General features: G+C 32.8%; 1 protein-coding gene across 1 annotated transcript in view; it reads left to right on the top strand.

Moving 5' to 3' along the window:
• LOC115876893 (transcription factor LBX1) overlaps positions 1–17,940 on the top strand; it is a 42,679-nt gene extending 24,739 nt beyond the window's left edge. Inside the window, exon 4 of the mRNA XM_030892927.1 lies at positions 16,683–17,940. Coding sequence (XP_030748787.1) covers positions 16,683–17,078 — 396 coding nt within the window. The 3' untranslated portion in view covers positions 17,079–17,940. The remainder of the gene's footprint in view (positions 1–16,682) is intronic.
• Positions 17,941–18,662: the final 722 nt, after the last annotated feature.

Here is an 18,662-nt window from a genome sequence, read left to right as displayed (position 1 = left end):
CAAATAATTAATAATATTCAGGTGAATCCCAAATCGTATTTATGTTAAATCTAGCGGATGGCATATCAGCCGGACATAAATTAAAATTGATTTTGACGTTGGTCCATAATGCATTATCATATCCTTAAAAGCGTTGTTTAATCCTCTAAATAGAGTTAGTTTAAGTTTAACAAACGAAACTGAAGAGTAGGGTTTCCATACGTCTGAATTTTTTTAATATAATACTTAATATTACCAATAAAATTAAGTTTTTAATAATGCCAAAACGAAAGTTTGCAATGCTCAAAGTTTACTCTTCTGTTAAAAAAGGATCATCCAATTCTGATGTGAGTTGTGACCTATGCAGTGCAAATGTTAGTACTGCTCACATAATCCAGAGAGTATAACACTTAGCTTACAGGAACTATCGGAAATCTGGGTTCCTGCTCACCAAGGGATATAAGGCAAGGAAAAAGCAAACGATCTAGCTAGAAAAGGAGCGAACACTCCACTAACTTAACCAAAACCGTTCTGCTTTCCAACTGGAAACTCAAGATCTCCAACTCTATCCAACAAGTCAGGGAAAAATATCTCAACAATGACAAAAAATACAATTTAGCTGTGAAGTAAAATTAAACAACAACTCTCCCTGTGAGGTACTCTCTCATTAGAAAGACTTAACGTACCCAAATAAATTGATAATTTCTTTTTCGAATTTTGTGCCGATTTTCAAAAACTTGTATAGAAACCCTAAACATAAATATTTCGAACGATTGGGTAATTTATTAATAATTTAGTTTATTTTGAAACGATACTGTTTTGATATCTATTTTGAGAACTACACGAATTTAATTCAGTAGTATAGCAACCCCCATCAATATTTAAATACGTCACGTTGGCCAGCGGACCGACTATTAAAAGTGCTTTATTTATCAATGCCTATTATCGATTTATTCATTAATTTTAATAATTAAATAATTGTTTCCGGCACGATGGACATCGCGATTTAGTGGGGAACAGGGTGGTTTCGCTGCAGAACCAAATAGCGAATGTGTCCGCAGAAACCGCCTAGACCGAAAAAAGAAAATACTTGGTTTGCAGAATTGCTTAAATTGATCAAATATACAGGGTGGTCCGAATTGTATTCCGGAAACTTCGGCAGTATATTCTGCAGATAAAAATAAGTAAAAAAGTTCGTATAAATGTATGTCCAAAAATGCTTAGCTTAGAGATACAGGGTGTCGAAGTTTCATTTTGATTTCGATTTTTTCCAAATAATTTTTGAAGTAACGTAAATATTTGGATGAAAATTGGTGACTAGGAGTTTTTTAACATAAGAAATTTGATTTTGATATCAATATGACTCCTATTTGTAGGGGGCGCCACCTACATGTGTTTTAACTGTTTTGAAGAGTAATAACTTTTCGTCCGTACCTGTATAAAACTACTGATTGGAAAAATATACATTTCCGTGATTTTCTACATAAAAAATGTCTCTTGGTAAAAATCGCTGCGAACAACCGTTTTCAAGAGATTTAGAATGGAAATAGTCAATACGTGTCATTATTGGCAAAAAATAAAAGTGTTGGGTATAGATAAATTATTTGACTGAAATAATAAATTTTGGAACTTTTTTTTTTAATTAATCATAAATTTTTCTTCGGAAAAATGATGATAAAACAGTTTCGGTTGAACTTTTGGCACAAAAACATTTCAAAATTATGATTTCAGTGTAATAACTTTAGTCAACATGTTTAATTTATGTCAATGATGACAGGTATTGATAATTTCGATTCAAAATATCTCGAGAACGATTTTTACCAAGAGACTTGTTTTACATAAAAAACGTCGTAAATGTATATTTTTTTACTCAGTATTTTTATACAGGTACGGACAAAAAGTTCTTACTCTTCAAACTAGTTAAAAAATATGCAGGTGGCGCCCTCTATAAGCAGGAGTCATATTGACATCAAAATCAAATTTCTCATGCCAAAAAACTTCTAGACACCAATTTTGATCCAAATATTGACGTTACTTGAAAAAATATTTGGAAAAAATCAAAATAAAAATGAAATTTCTACACCCTGTATCTCCGAAACTAAGCATTTTCGGACATACATTTATACGAACTTTTTACTTATTTTTATGTGCAGAATATGCTGCTAAAGTTTCCGGAATACAGTTTGGACCTCCCTGTACATATATTTGTCTTGAAAAGTTTGTTACATCATTTCGAGAAATGGAATCACTTGCTCTTAAATAATATCATCATCATCACTTTCAGCTCATTCAACCATTTCCAATTATGGTTGTAGAGCTACTAGCTAGCTTCCCTCACACGATAGCTACTAGATACTCTCTTTCTAGTTAGGCCCATTGCATTGTATTCTATTGTTGGTTATGTTGGCCCAAGTTATCCCTGCTAATTTCGTAATATCATGGTCCCATCTCAGGTTCGGTCTTCCTCTAGGTCTCTTAATTCTTCGTGGGTACCGTGCTGTAATTCTTGTGGTCCATCATTGTCCGTTCTTCTTGCCAGGTGTCCTGCCCATAGTCAGTTGGACTCTGTGGATGACATCTTAAGCGGCCCATACATTATCAAACAAATTGCGCAACAAAGCGATGCGCAACGTTGCGTTGCACAACTGATTCAGCGGTCCATACACTGTCAAACAAGTTGCGCAACAAAGCGATGCGCAACTGCATCACCCATGCACATAGTAAAATTTTGATCAAACTTTTCATTAAAAGTTGTGCATTGTTTGAGAAACAATCATGTCCTCAATTGCCATTGCATCAATTATTATCGTATATACCCTAGATGATGTCGATGATACCTAAAAACGAAAAAGAAAACAAAGAATCTGGATGAAAGAACTAAAATATGCACAACGAAGCGCAATAGACACATACACTACACAACGCGTTTGCGCAAACATTCCTGTTGCACAAAAGAATTCAAACATTCTTGAAACTCATCAAACAATTGCGCAACGCATCAAACACTACCATACATTGGCAACTCGTTGCGCAACAGCCTGCGTTGCGCCATTTGTTTGATAATGTATGGGCCGCTATATATTACCTGAGTCTTGTCGTATCCACTCTGTACCATATTTGTTATCTAAATTTAATACTATATTCTTATATAATATTATTTTCTTTGTGTAAAAGGATGACATGATGCAGATATTATGCGGCGAGGCCGAAGACAATATGAAGTTTCATCCAAGGTATAAACGAAATTGTCATATTAAGAATTACATTTCATTGGAATTAACAAACAACCGTTTTAAACCAAAACTAATTATAGTTTCAAATCGAGTAAATCATTATTTAATATTAAGATTCCATAATTTTATTTCAAAATTAACTTAATATTGAAATAAAAATTGCCTGCTCTAATCGTGAGTAGTACAATTTTTAAATGGAAACTTATAATTTCATCAAACTAAAATTGCTAACTTGAAATAAAGATATTTCTTGAGAATGAATACTGCGTTTAAATTTACGAACATTTTTAATTGTACCATTTTTGCTTTTTAAAATGAGAATATGCACTCTAAATTCAAGCAAATAAGTTTGAAGATATTCGTATACTCAATCCAAGACATTGTTTTTTTCTGTGTAGAGATCAGCGTTTTATATTTTATGGCGAAGTGAATTCTTTAGAATAACGGTTTCGAAGAAGGATGCCGAATGACAGAGCTAATGTGACCTGAAGCTTTTAAAGTTCCTCCCGAGGATTTAGACGTTTGTGAGGATGTTAACTGTATACAGTTCGACTTCCCGAAACTTCTCGCCGAATCGCAATAAAAGGAAATATCCCAATGAACTTTTAATGCTCACACGTGTTAAACTATCATCTCAAATCTCTCTTCAGTCGGAAACAGAGTATTGTGTAACTTGTTTATTGGTCGATATAATTATTTGAGCTATCTGCCACGCCTATCTGGAGAAGCGAAAATTATTGACAACAAATCACAAATGTCAGTTCTCGATCTCAGTGGCACTACAGCCTAAGCGATCAATACCTATTGTAATAGCAGCTAAAGCGTTTCTGCTAATTCTAATTGTGCCGAACGCATATCTCTATTCATATCCATTACGCCCAGTTAGTCCGCGCTGACTATCAGTAATTGCGAAAACCATTACCCTATGGTCGTGCTAAATTAAATCCCCCCACACCCCCAAGCCACCCTCCGCGCTTTTATTTCCAGCTTTTTTTTTTCGTACACACCGCCAATAATGAAAAACATGACAACCGTTAAATTATTTTTTTATAAGTTTGAAAATCAATCGGTTGATCGAAATTTTAATTGGGTCCCTTTTATATATTGTGCATTATTATATAGTGTATTTTTATGTAGTCTTTAAATATATAAATAGTTTTTGGCCGTTATTGGTTACTCTAACAACTTATTTCTTTTGAGGTGTTGCTAATATGTTTGTTTGGTTTGGTTTGGTTTGGTGTGTCAGTCTAACATTTGAATGGGCTATATTTTCATTTTCTATACCCTTTAATTAGGAAATAATCGTAGTTTTATCAAAGTCCATGATATATCCAAAATTGATAAATTTTCATGACTATTAATTACATATTTTCAAAGGCCTTATAAAAATAGTAAACATAGCAATAAAATTATGAAAATTTCAAATTTTGTAGGAAATTTTTTGTAGATTCAGACTCTATACACCTTTAATAACTTAGATATCTTGGTTTTGCCAGAAAATTAATTTTTTGGACCCTTGTTTTTCAGCTATTTTTGATGAAGTTTAAAACGTCTCCTAAATCCATTACAATTACTTCTTGTAAAATTACAATGGCATATATTTTCATAGTCTACCCCTTTTAATTAGTAAATAACAGCAGTTTTAACAAAATCGGTATGGAAAAATGTTGAAAAATCGACGAATATTGATTGTTTTCTTTTTCGCTGCTTTGAAAATATACTAAACATAGGAATATTACTATAAATTTTACTTATAGAAAAGTTTATGTAGTTTTTAAATATATAAATAGTTTTTAGAGATATTGTTTTGCTTTTTCTAAGAATTTCGTTCTTTGAGTGCTGTTTTGGGGTTAGAATTGTTAAAAGCATCTATGAGTTAAGTTTGATGTATGATTGTTTTTTTTTGTAAAAAAATTCTGCTTCTACGTAAAATGCATTTTTCTTATGGCCGTTTCTATTCTATCATGCGGAAAATAATATAAATTTATTATAATTATATAAAACTTCTTTTACAAGTGCTTCTGACGGTGGCTTTTGTATTTTCTGATCTGTGAAACACGAGAAAATCCAGCAGATTTATTGTGTTTTCCGAAAGGCCCTAAATGAAAAAAGGGAATAAACATTAGCTTCTTTATTTTTAACGTTGTGTAAGCCCCATTACTGTTTTTGTAATTTTTAGACGATTATTGTGTCATTCTGCTTAATGTTTGAAAACATCTAAAGATTTGGCTGAATATCCTCGGGGAGAATTTTCCGTGCATTTACGGAAACATTTGTAGGAGTTCGTATATATACGCTCCTTTTTTTTTTGGTTTGTTTTGAATAAACGAAATATTATTTTCCGAGCGCTGTGTAACGCGAATTAGTCAAAATATGTAAATGCCTCGTTTTTGCGGTAATGTTCGTTTTTAATGCGAGTATAAAACGCGATATTTATATTAGGTAATAAAATATTAATAAAATTAACTTATTACCTCTCGAATTAATATATAGTGTTTGAGCAATGATTAAATTTTATGCGTGCCAATTGAATTGTGTATAAATATATTATAGCGATACGAGCGAATTAAATTTTAAAACTAATTAAATGCGAGCGGGGCATTCGTTTAAACATCTCGTCTTGTCGGAGTGGAAACGAGATAATGGACTGGAGGGGAAAGGAAGACTGTAACGATTAGGGCGATGGAATTGTTGATTTCTTTTTGGTAGCTATCGAAAAACATTTAATACACTTCGGCTGTACGAAATCCATAACTCAATATTAACCAAATAAAACTGAAAAAGAGTTCGACGAAGAAACAGCCGCTTAACAAGCATAACGTTATTTTCCTTCCCTCGCCCGTGAAACTCCACATTGAAAGGTTAGCAACGAGCTTTTACAATTAGAACGCGCTATACCGGGTGGTATATCGTTGCTGGAAACATAGGATCCCATGCAAATTTTAAACTATCCAAATAATGTTACCCATACAGGAGTCTTAAATAAGTGCAAATATTTTTAGGGGTAGTATTTTTTTTTTGAAAAATATTTTGGATTTTTTTTTAATTTTTAGTTGAAAAACATAATTTCTTGATATTATGGCAACATAGGTAGTAGATCTAATTTTCAACAGAGAAAATCCAAAAACGATCCTGTGGTTCTCAAAATTTAAGCAAAAAGATTTTTTTTAGAAATTTTCAAGTAAAATTACTCGGATATTTTGGACTTATTTGAAAAAAATCTGTAAAATTAACAGAGGAGCCAATACTTGGACAGTTCAAAATTTCCTATGCTTTAAACGACAGTGTACCTCTTATTTACAAACCTTACTCTTTAAAAATAAATATTTTTAATTATTTTTTATCCCACTCAAAACAACAATAAAATTATGAAATTTACAGTTTTTACAGTCAATTTTATGTTCTTTATTATCATCGTCATTAAATTATGAACATTTTGGAATTTGTAGGAAATGTTATGTCTAGACTCAGAATATATGCACATTTAGAGGCTTCGGTATCTTGGTTTTGTTAGAAAATTATTTTTTGGACCCTTGTTTTGAACTATTTTTCATGATGGTTGAAACGCATCCTACATCCATTAATGTTCTCCTTCAAGTCTATAGTGGCCTATATTTTCTTATTCTACGCCTTTTAATTAGTAAATAACAGCATTTTTAGCAAATCAAAATATCGAAAAAGGCGGAATTTTTGGCTATTTCAAATGCCTTATAAAAATAGTAAACGTAGGCAATACAATTATGAAAATTTCAAAATTTGTAGGAAATTTTATGTAGATTTAGAATATATACACCTTTAATGACTTAGATATCTTGGTTTTCCGAGAAAATTAATTTTTTGGACCCTTGTTTTGAGCTATTTTTTATAACGGTTAAAACGCCTCTTACATCCATTATTGTTCTCGTAAGATTACAATGGCCTATATTTTCTTATTCTACGCCTTTTAATTAGTAAATAACAGCAGTTTTAAGAAAATTGGCAGAAAGTCAAAAAATTTCAATTTTTGGCTATTTTTTAACACATATTCAGAGGTCTTAGAAATTTAGAAATTATAGTCATAAAATTATGAAAATTTCAGGATTTGTAGGGAATTTTATGTGGATTCCGCATATATACACCTTTAAAGGCTTAGATCTCTTGGCTTTGTAAGAAAATTAATTTTTGGCGTCTCTTGTTTTTCAGCTATTTTTGATGATGATGTAAAATGTCTACTATATTCATTACGGTTCTCGTAAAACTACAATGGTCTATATTTTCGTACTTCGCCTTTTAATTAGTAAATAGCAGCGTTTTTAGCAAAATCGGTGATATAACGAAAATCTCCATTTTTCAGGACTATATGTATGGAAAAAAGTCGGAAAATGCCAATTTCAAAGGCTTTAAAAATTTAGAATTCATAGTCATAAAATTATGAAAATTTCAGGATTTGTAAGAAATTTTATGTTGATTCAGAATATTTATACATTTAAAGGCCTAGAATTCTTGGATTTGTGAGAAAACTATTTTTTTGGATCCTTGTTTTTGAGCTATTTTATAAAAAAAAATTAAACATAAGAATAAAATTAAAGGTTCTACAACTCTTGTTGGAAATTTTATGTACTTTTCAAATATACAAAGAGTTTTTAGGAAAACAGTATTAGTTTTTCTAAAAATTTAATTCTTTGAGGTATCTGTCAATATTGGGAAGTTTATATGGATTAAAGTGTTGAATAATGAGAGAAGTGGAGTCTCTAAAATATCTGAGCTCGGTGAATTGAACAAAGTCTGGCTCGTGCAGCTCCGGCGTAAACCCTCGAAATTTACCCTGTCTGTCATTTATTTAAAACCCTCGTGAATCCGCGCTTAATATTACTATCAACTCCTCGATTTATATACTCATAAAAATGCTATTCAAAAAGTCTTTGTTGAAAATTCCTCGCCAGCATTGGCGTACACCGTAATTATTTCATTCGCTACTTGAAACATTCATTTAGCTTTTGTGCACTCCTCCTGTTCACAATTAAGGAAATTAATTATTTTATCTCCCAACTACACTTAATATCTGTTAAGCGCAACTTAAATACTGTTTATTTAAATTCAGCCAATACAACTGCTTTTAAGTTTCAGCAGTACAATAAAGATCTCTCGAAATTTCATGACCTGTTTAATTATATTTGCTTTAATTTATTGTTGTAATTACTGATGAAATATTATAAACATACTTTGGTTTTCCTTGTATATTTAAAAAATTGCTTTATTGTGGGAATGTTAAAGATTCATTAAAAACAAACAGTTCAATCAACTATTAACAAGCAAAGTTTGTTAATAACTTTTGTTAATTAAAATTAAATGTAATTTTGCTTGTAAGCAGGTAAGCTTTATTTTACTGAATTCCTCGAACTTAAGAATATAAGAATATATTATATTACGCCTTTAGCTTTCTGAGAATTACTATTTATCTATATCGTTTAGCAGCTACTTTGTGGAATTTAGTGCTATGGGAACGATAAAATAAAAATGCATATATATTAATAGAAAAAATGGTTATTTAATTTGTGTTTGTTAATTGCCAGGGAAAAAATGGTTCTGAATGAATATGTGAATTTATAGCCAATAAAAAATAAATCGTTGACTTTTTACGTGGGTATTATTCGAATTCTGTAGCGAATATTTGGGGGTGCGTTTTACATTTACGAAAAAAAAATCATTCGACCGTCATTTCGTTAAACGAGATTTCGAATTGAATTAAAAAGGCGGAAATAAACGATTACTTTTACATAAAATGCATATTAATAACAGTCATTATTTAAACATATACCGCCACTTCTGCACATTTGAATATTTACTTAATAGACCATAATACACAATGCCCAAAAATTTACATAATTAATTATTCGATCCGTTTTTACTGTTCAAATTATAATGCATTACTATTTTGTAAATGTTTGTTTTAAATTTATAACAATGCAAAATTAATTATCATTATTAAATTAATTTCAGTTACACTGTCATAAAAAGCAAATGCTCCAAATAGGATTTACTTTTGACGTTTTAATTTAATAAAATAAAATTGCCGCTGTGTGCGTAATCTTCTTTATACGTACGCACTTTTTCATAAATTTAAAAATTATTATTGCATACTTATGTCTTTTTATTTACAGATAGAGATGGGCGATTTACACTTATCGATATTTCGATAATTATCGATGTATCGTAAGTTACTTATATTCTATATAGGGTCCGGCAATAGTGTGTCTGGCATCTGTGAATACAAAACTTAGGAATTTTGTTTAATTGCAAACCTAAAGTATGTTCTAGGATGTATTTCAAGAAAATATTTTAACTTCTACAAAGTGGCTCAAAAAAGTGTGAGTGGATCGTGGTATTTTTTTAATACCACGATCAATAAACACACCATATATTATTGCATTTTGGCTTTCCTACAGATCACTTTACAATCCTAAGATATTTTCGATAGTTTCAGAGATATTAATAAAGAAATAGAAAATATATATTTTTTAGCCTTTGCAACGGCCCTGCTACGTCGAAACACCGGTTCCCATTAGAACACCGAAGTTAAGCGACGTAAGGCGATACTAGTGGATGGACGGGTGACCGGTTCGAAACTCTGTATCGTGCTGTTGTCCAGAAAAGGCAAAAGTGTAAAATCTATTGACACACACTGCTCATTCACGCCGGTTCGAGGCCGGATGAGATCGGATATCTCGTGAGTAAAAGTCGATTTAGACACTTGCCAAGTCGGTAGGCCATTGACCATGATATGGCCGAGGACGGCGGTTCGGATTCCGCGTAAACACAGTAGGCCCCTTCCAGATTAGCCCTGGCAGCAAAAAGAAGACGTTAACTGAAATCTTTACTTTACTTTCACTTTTTTAGCCTTTTTTAAAAAAAAATATTAAAAATACAAGAACAGTCTTGTATTCAAAACTATATTAGGTATTTACTTTCGATGATTTGTACTTACTTTGCTTTAAATATCGTAATCTTAAATCATACACGATGTTAAGACTACGATAATTTTTCTTCGTTTTTTTTTTAATGAAACACCCTGTATTTTATTTTTTTAATACATGGAGAATTAAAAAATGAATATTTTTATATTTAGAGTATTTCACAATTTTTAACTCTTTCGCAGATATTCGCGGTTTTATATCTCTTATGGCATTTTCCACAGTAAATTTTTATCAAAACCACTCAATGATTTTTCTCTCGTATTTTACCGTTGAAAGAGCATATATGAAATAATACCGCGAGTATCTGTGAAACCATCTAATAAAAAAAATAACATACAGGGTGTTCCGGTTAAAAAAATAACAAGAAAAATTATTTTATATTTTAGAAAGTTTGGCGTAAAAATTTGTACACCCTGTATGATATAAGATTGCGATGTTTATAGCAGAGTAAGTATAGACCATCTAAAGTAAATACCTAATATAGTTTTGATTTCAGGACAGTTCTTGTAATTGTATTTTTTATTTATTTATTAATATCTCTGAAACTATCGAAATATATTTACTCATATCTCCGGATTATGTAAAATAATCTGTAAGGAAGCTAAAAATGCAAAAATATACGGTGTGTTCCATTTAAAAAAAATCATTCCGATCCACTCACACTTTTTTAAGCCACCCTGTAGATGTTAAAATATTTTCCTGAAATACAGCCTAGTACATACTTTGGGTTTGCACTTCCAAAAAAATTCCAAAGTTTTTTATTCTAGGAGCTACAGAAGCCCAAAGCACTGTTGCCGGACCCTGTATATCGATTGTTATCATATATTATATTAGAAAAAGAAAGACCAAAAAAGTCTTGCGGTCTTGGTCTTGGCATTTTTTCACGTTATGCCATTTTTCATAGATAATAATTAAAAAAAGTTATATTATCAGATATACAGGGTGTCTATAAATATTTTATGTGAAAGCTGTTAAAGCGAAAGGTAAACGAAATGAGCTGAAAATCGTTTTTGTATCTGATTGAAGTCGATGTAATGATTGAGTCTAGATCGCATATCTCGGGGCCCAATTAAAACGCGAATAGGGCGAAATCAGGGCCTGTGCAACGGCATCGTTTAGCCTAAACGTTTCGAGCGAACGCCGTGAGTTAGACAAGGACGGTTTCTGTAATTTATTGAGCGATATATCGTGCACTCTGGCGGCCAAACGAGTAACTGCGTTGACACAATACTAACAGACCACTTAGTAAGCTATGTAATGTATCATCATCGCCGAATAGCGGAACGCTTGTTTCCCTTCCTCCAGGAGGAACGGGAAAACTGAGGGAATTTTCGCACTAGCTTTTCTTCCGTTTCCAATTACACCCCGCAGGAATTTTCATTCAGGGTAATTATATTTAGGTATCTTACAGCGACGAAGCTTTTCCACTGATGCGGGTGATGCGTCGCATCCCTTCAAAATATTGTAATGCCTTTTTATTTAAAAAAGTCACTGAGATTTCCTGTAATAAATTAAAATGCTCAGTAAATTTATTCAAATAATTATGATTTAATGTGTGTATTTATTGGTCGAGTTTTATAGGTAACGCTAAAAATAAAAATATTTCTTCAGGGTGATGATGCGACTATGCTCGTTACATCTTGAACACTGCCGAACACGAGCCGGGGTCAGCGAACTTTCCGGCCGCGATTATGTCTCCCGTTCGCTGTTTTAGTCGGTAGGTTATGCGGTTTTTTAAACACATCTCGTTCAAAGTATAAATGAAGTATATATTCTGAGTGCGGCTCTAAAATAGAAATAATTTTGCAATCATCCTTCAGCTCTATTTTAATGGTGCATTCAGAAAAAATCTATTGAAGAAGGATCTCCAAAGCATATTTTGAATATTAGTGCTAAATTAAAATCGTGTATTTGTCATTTTAGTGAAAATGTTTATGAAAGTGAAGCTGGTGTAGATTCAGTTCAAAGATTAGTGTTTTTTTCTCAGTGTCTCTTTTCTCATAGTATAAAACTTTAATAACTTACAAAACTGAAGGTCCTGTAATATAGGCCTGAAATTTAATGAAAGAAGTTACTAGAGGAAGCAACATTGCTTTCTCAGTGAATCAGAAATGAAATTAATTATCTTGCTAATCTTACAGTACAGAGCTTAGCATATTTTTTCCCGGTATATCAAATCAAAACAAAAAAAAATCCTTCAACAGTCTAAGACACTCGAAAAAATTTGCCACTCAGCAATTTTGTTTTTCCAGTGTATCATCGGGATTGTAAATTCAAGTTTATTTTAATTGGCGTTAGAAAGGAATTAACTGTTATTTTGAAAAGTTAAAGTATAGAAAAGCAGATTTGCAGGAGAGTCGTGCAAAAAGTCACTTGAACAGGAATCTCGTGCCTGCCGAGATTTAATTAATGTTAGCCCGCCTCTAAATGTTCCTTCATTTCGCACGTATAAAATGTATTAAATTTAGATAAATCATTCTTTGATTTGCTTTAAGTAAGCCATCCTGGCTCGTCTCTTCGATTTGTACTAAATTAAAGAGTGTCAAGTGCTCTAGCTCTAGCACGAAACAACTATTTTACTAATGCACTTAAATTAAAAGGAATGGTCAATTTAATATTTTATTTTATTATTCTTCCTGCGGAAATTACAGGAAATTTATTAGCAATTTAGAAGAGATTCCTTTATTACATTTAGTGGATTTTACATTGTGTAGCGCGAACATCAATATCAATATTTGACTAACCATGTACGCTAATACGAGCTTCCAAACGCCATCACGTAAGTTAAGTTAGTTTCATAATTGACTGGAATCAAACAAATACGTTTATGTTGTACAAGTACAACAAAACTATTCAGCAAATAAGGCAAATATAATATTTTGATACGTCTCCTCCAATTATTATGCTCTCCAAGAAGTTAATTTTATAATATTAAACTCAAGGGAATAGTTTAATTGAGCTGTTATTTTTAAAAGTGGTATAAGCCCATTTTTCAATGTATCGAGATATTTAAGGTTTTGCATTTTTTTGTTAACATATAAAGGTGCGTTCACAGCGGCTCCGCGCCGCGCCAAAACATTTTTTTAACATGTACTTTTGAAGTGTATTTTTTTAGCGCGCATAAAAGTATATGTTGAAAAAATGAATTGCGCGGCGCAGCCGCTGTAAACGCACCTTAAAGTGGTAATATATTAATTTTGCCTCAGCATTTGGTTCTTTTTTTTCCAAATAAAAAAATTGTTTTAAATGGAGCATTTTTTTCATACTAAATTTATAAAAAAATTTTGCGGTTCATTCTTTTTAAACCTCATCCAACGTATTTACTCCATTGAATGTAAGATTTTAAATATGGAAAGAATGTGTCTATATCTTACTGAAATTACCATTTAATCATTTATTTTTTAAATTGGATTTAGTTATACCACTTTCAAAAATAACAGTTCAATTAGAAGAACTATTTTTTTGCTTCCGAAACATTTTCTTTAAAACAGCAGCTCCATAAATTCATTTCAAGTCATGTTTTCAATGTTTCCTTCAGCTCTAAAGCATCTTTACAAGCATTTTGCCATGAATCACAAAATACACTGTAACGTTTCTCATTTAAAAATGCCTGCGAAAAGATTTTATGTGGCTAACAAAAATAATTTATTATTCTGGACGAACAGTAAGTAGTTATTTTTTAACACAAATTTGTCTATGCACCAGGACACGATGGAGAATTGTTTTCCGATTATAGATTTATTACATGATTATAGCTAACATTTCACATTGTGTGGCAGCAATCTTCCCAGTCTAACCCTGTCATTGGCAGCCAGTTTATAGCCCTACTGTAGGATTGTTATCTCGCGTTATGCATCGCTTGCATTATTCGCAGCGTTTAGCTATTGATTTGAGGACTCGTGCGAACAATTCCCTTTATTTATCTTAATGATGATTTACCCGACTGAATTCTAGTTCAAATTTAATCTTCATTTATCATCCTAACTTCACCATTAACCAGAATCGATCACTGGCACCGTTTAAATGTTTAGAAACGATTTAATAACTTATATAGATTTTTTTAGACGTTTTTGAGTTATATCTTATCATAGAGTCTCAGGGATTTGACAGAAGCCAGTATCTGAGACGGTTTTTCAGATGTTAGTTCTTTATCCCCGATATCAGTCGTACCAAAATTTATGGCACGAATAGTTATCCTCTCGGAGCACTCAGTGACGAGGTGTTCTGGTGTTTCCCCAGTTTTCCCACAGAATCTGCATTCGCCATTGTATCTACTGAAGTGTTCATTGAGGAGACAGTGTCCTGTTAAAAACCCCGTGATAATCCGAAGATTGTTCTTACTTAAATCAAGGAAAATCTTTGATTTCCCTCTCATATAGCGCGCATTGTTAAATCCTCTATAGAGCAGTCTTTAAAAAAAACGGTATGGGACACAAGCATAATTATTGTTGATATTAAATTAAATATAGAAACGTGCCTGGGGCAGAGAACAGAGAGCCCCACCAATTTTAATAGCTCCCCAATATAACACGGCCTAAAATTTAAATGAGTTAGAACCCTCTTGACAAGGTAGAAATACAGCACTGCAAAAACTTTCGTTCAGGGCTGTCTTCCGGCATATTACCGTTCTTTTTCTGCGTTCTGCAATATGTATGCTTTTTTGTTCGTCTTAGGAGGTTTATGTATTTATTTTGTGCCTATAGTGTAACGTATAAAAATGGAAATTAAAGGGATGAGAGGATAATTTATGGATCGAAATTTTATCTTCCGTCGTGGAGTACAGTCCTGCCACCCCTTGATGTGCTATTGATCAATTACAACCCCCGCTACCGTTTAATGCTTCAGTCGCGCTAATTATAATTCCAACCTATTATCCACTGTTACAGCATGTGGATATAACCCCTTCGTGGAGTCTCAGTTTCGTATTTTTGTTTACTAATTAACATAAAAGCATTTCCCGCAACACAAAAACTTTTTCACATTTAGATTCTTAGTTTAATAACTTCTAAATAAGTGGTATACTGAAATAGAAGTTTTTTTTTACAGTAAAATAAGGACCTTTTCTTGATAGAAAATTAGCTATCGTATTCGATAATCAAGCAGCGAGCGATCAACTCAGTAACCGTCAATTTAGAGAAGCTGAAAATTGGGCAATGAAAATAAAGTCTGGGTGCTAGCCCACAAAAGGAAAGAAGATAATGTAAAAGCAGACGATCTAGCTAGAAAAGGAGCCACTCCACTAACTGGACCAGAACCCTTCTGCTTCCCAAGTGGAAACCAACAACAAAGGCTTTATCCATAACCTGGAATGGGAGTCTTCCAACGGTCTAAGACACTCGAAAACATTTCTCAGGGCTTACTACGGAGAAAAATCAAAGATTTAAGAACAATCTTCGGATGGTCACGAGATTTTCTAAAATGTTCTGTTTTCCAAGCGGAAACCAACTAAAAGCGGAACTGAAGAATCTGGAAGACTCCATCCGTAACCTGGAATGGGAGTCCTCCAACGGTCTAAGACACTCAAAAAAGTTTCTCAGAATTTTCACGGGGTTTCTAACAGGATACTGTCTCCTCAACGGACACCTCAGTAGGCTGAAGCTGAGAAACAACGACGAATGCAGATTCTGTGGGGAAAATGGGGAAACACCACAACACCATCACTGAGTGAGTCGAGAGGAAGACCATTCATGCCATGAACTTTGGTACGGCTGATGTCGAGGATGGAGAGCTGGCCTCTATGCAGCCGTCTCAGATACTGGCTTTTGTTAAAGCCCTGAGACTATGATGAGATTTAGCTCGTTATAACTCAAGAAAGGGGAACACACAATAGATCTGTAAGGTCGCGGTGATTAACTCCCCCTCTAAACATTTTACATTCTACATTTTCTAGAAATAGAAAATGCATATTTAAACTTAACGTCAAGTAATCTGATCGATTTCATTTAAAAATACTCTGCGAAATAAAACTAAAATCGATTGAACAACGGCCAATCTGACTTTATTTGAGGAAATATGATTTATGCAAATAAAATTCTTAGCAGACGTGGATGATGCCGCTAATACGACCATCAGTCTGTGGCTCCGGGCGAAACGCTCCGATTTTAATTGTAAAAAGCCAGATCTAAATCCTGTTAACTGTCCCGTAATTTGATTGGCCCGATGCTTAATAAAATAAACGCGCAAATACTAAGAGCCGATAAAAACATTTGCCGCCACGCATAAAAATAATAGGGGCGAAAATTATTTTAATTACAAATTTAATTTGTAGTCCTGCTAAAAAGGTTCAATTTAGTTACAGCCACTGAAGCTTTTCGCGCATTGCAATAATAGGTATTTAATTAAAATTTAATTAACGATTACTCGCGTGTTTATTTACTGAATAGAAGTAGGATTTCACACAGGAATAACCTGTTAAGTAAATCATATGTCAGAGGTAATAGCGTTTAAAATATTGCGAAAGTAAACAACCCATCCGGTTTTTTTTTGTTTTAATTCACATAATTCTTTTTTTTTCTAGGTAAAAATTTGGTTCCAAAACCGCAGAACGAAGTGGAAGAAGATCGACAACATATCAAACGCAGAGGCTGCCGAACACAAGAACACCGGTCCAAAAAGCGAGGACGGGAGGACCAATAGGAACTACCAAAGAACCAGCAGCGGTCATACCCATAGTCAAAGTTCGAATTCCAGCATAGAGAGCGATTCAAAGAGTTCTGCCACCTCAACTGCCCTGGTCGAGCCCTCTACGCAGCAGTCCTTCAAAGACATACTCCAAAATCATACTCAAGTGATCACACCATCATCCACTCCCCTGATCACATCGACGACAGAAGAACATTTTCAAACGCAAATAGACAATGCCAAAGACGTGCTTTTAAATTTGAGTTTTGATGGAACTGAAGCTGTGGTTTAGATCAGCGGCAGTACCGATATTTTTGATATGTTTGTTGATTTAAAAAAAGGGAATCTCCCGAAAATTGCTGTGAATAAATTAAAATTGAATGTGCTTAAAACATAATTGTACCTACCGTACGAAATAAATGGCAGGACAGTTATTGTAAATAAGTATATTACGAGGGAATAGCTATAAAGTGCCACTTTCTTGGTTTTAATTAGAGTTTTGTTATAGTTCTTAAGTACTTATATAGACTTAACCCTCGTAATTTTAGACATTAATTAAAAACAGGGTGTAGATAGTCGTATCTCGTGTCAAATTAGTTGTTATTATACCAGTATATTTGTCATACAGGTCTTAGTTCACTCTTTAATGTTTCCTTAAAGTACCGTAGTCTAAAAGAAAAATAGTGAGACATAACAATTAATTTGAAACAATTACCATTTATTTTGTTAAACTCTTTTTTAGTATATTTATGTACGTACGATGTTCGTTGTAGTGCTGTCGCATTTTTCGGTAATTTAGACATTTAGGTTTGTTAAATGAGAGGACACAAAAGTACAATTTCGTTGACTGCACATTTTAATCTAGAAAAAACTATTTTTAATAAGACTTAAAAATCCAAAACTGTAAATTTATGAATCTCTTAAGAGTAACTTTTGAATTAAGAGACAGATGCTTTGTTAATGAATGAGAAAAACAAAACACTCGCCATTCTCCATCAACCACGATATTCCAGGCTAATAATAATTTTGTTCTACGGGTACTTAATTTCTGAATGCCACTGTATATTTTCAATTGTAGCTCTAAATAAATAATTCCAACATCGCTTGTCTAGATAGAGAGTTCTATATCGTGGTAGTGATAATTACCGTATGATAAAAAAAAACGGCGGCCAGTTGGCTGGGAAATGACGATCGATGACATATCCCATATAAATTTACAAAGAAAATGACAGCGATCTTTATTTCATAGCCATCGCTGACGCTGTTTTTTTTTTTTGATCATACTCTTTTACCTTATTTAGTTTTGTTACATTTACTCTTCTTTAAACAGTATTTTATATTAATATTGTATTAAGTGTTATTGTGTAATATGAATAAGAAAAAATATCTGTTTCACAAAATTAGTTTTATTTTATTGCCCTTTTAACAGATTAAGTTTTTGAAAAAATTTTAAACTCATCAGTAAGTGCCATCTATCAAGTAAAAGCACGTACTACGTTATAGAAAATACATTTATTTCGCCCTCTCTTGAAAAGGTCCCGAACATCACATATATATTGATTACGTTACCCTTATGGAGGGTAGCAACCCTCCATAGTTGCCCTTTAAAAATGTAAGGTGAATAGAACTCTTTAGATAGTTTATACCGACCAACATTGAAGCCAAATAAGTAGAAATCTGCTTTTTGCAGCACTGCATCGATCTCAGAATTCCTCCGCTAGATGGTGCCGGTTACTTTTAAATCGGAAGGAAATTAAAGTTCTGAGTTTGGAGAATTTGAGATATATCCCTATAAAATTCAACAAAATACATAAAACATTGGAATATAGTAAAATTCTACGACATTACTTTTAAAATAAAATTTATAGCTTCCGGA

The sequence above is a fragment of the Sitophilus oryzae genome, unplaced genomic scaffold, assembly GCF_002938485.1.
Source record: "Sitophilus oryzae breed Bouriz unplaced genomic scaffold, Soryzae_2.0 scaffold_1440_pilon_pilon, whole genome shotgun sequence".
Classification (NCBI taxonomy): Eukaryota; Metazoa; Arthropoda; class Insecta; order Coleoptera; family Curculionidae; genus Sitophilus; species Sitophilus oryzae.
This window is presented reverse-complemented; position numbering and strand designations above follow the sequence as displayed.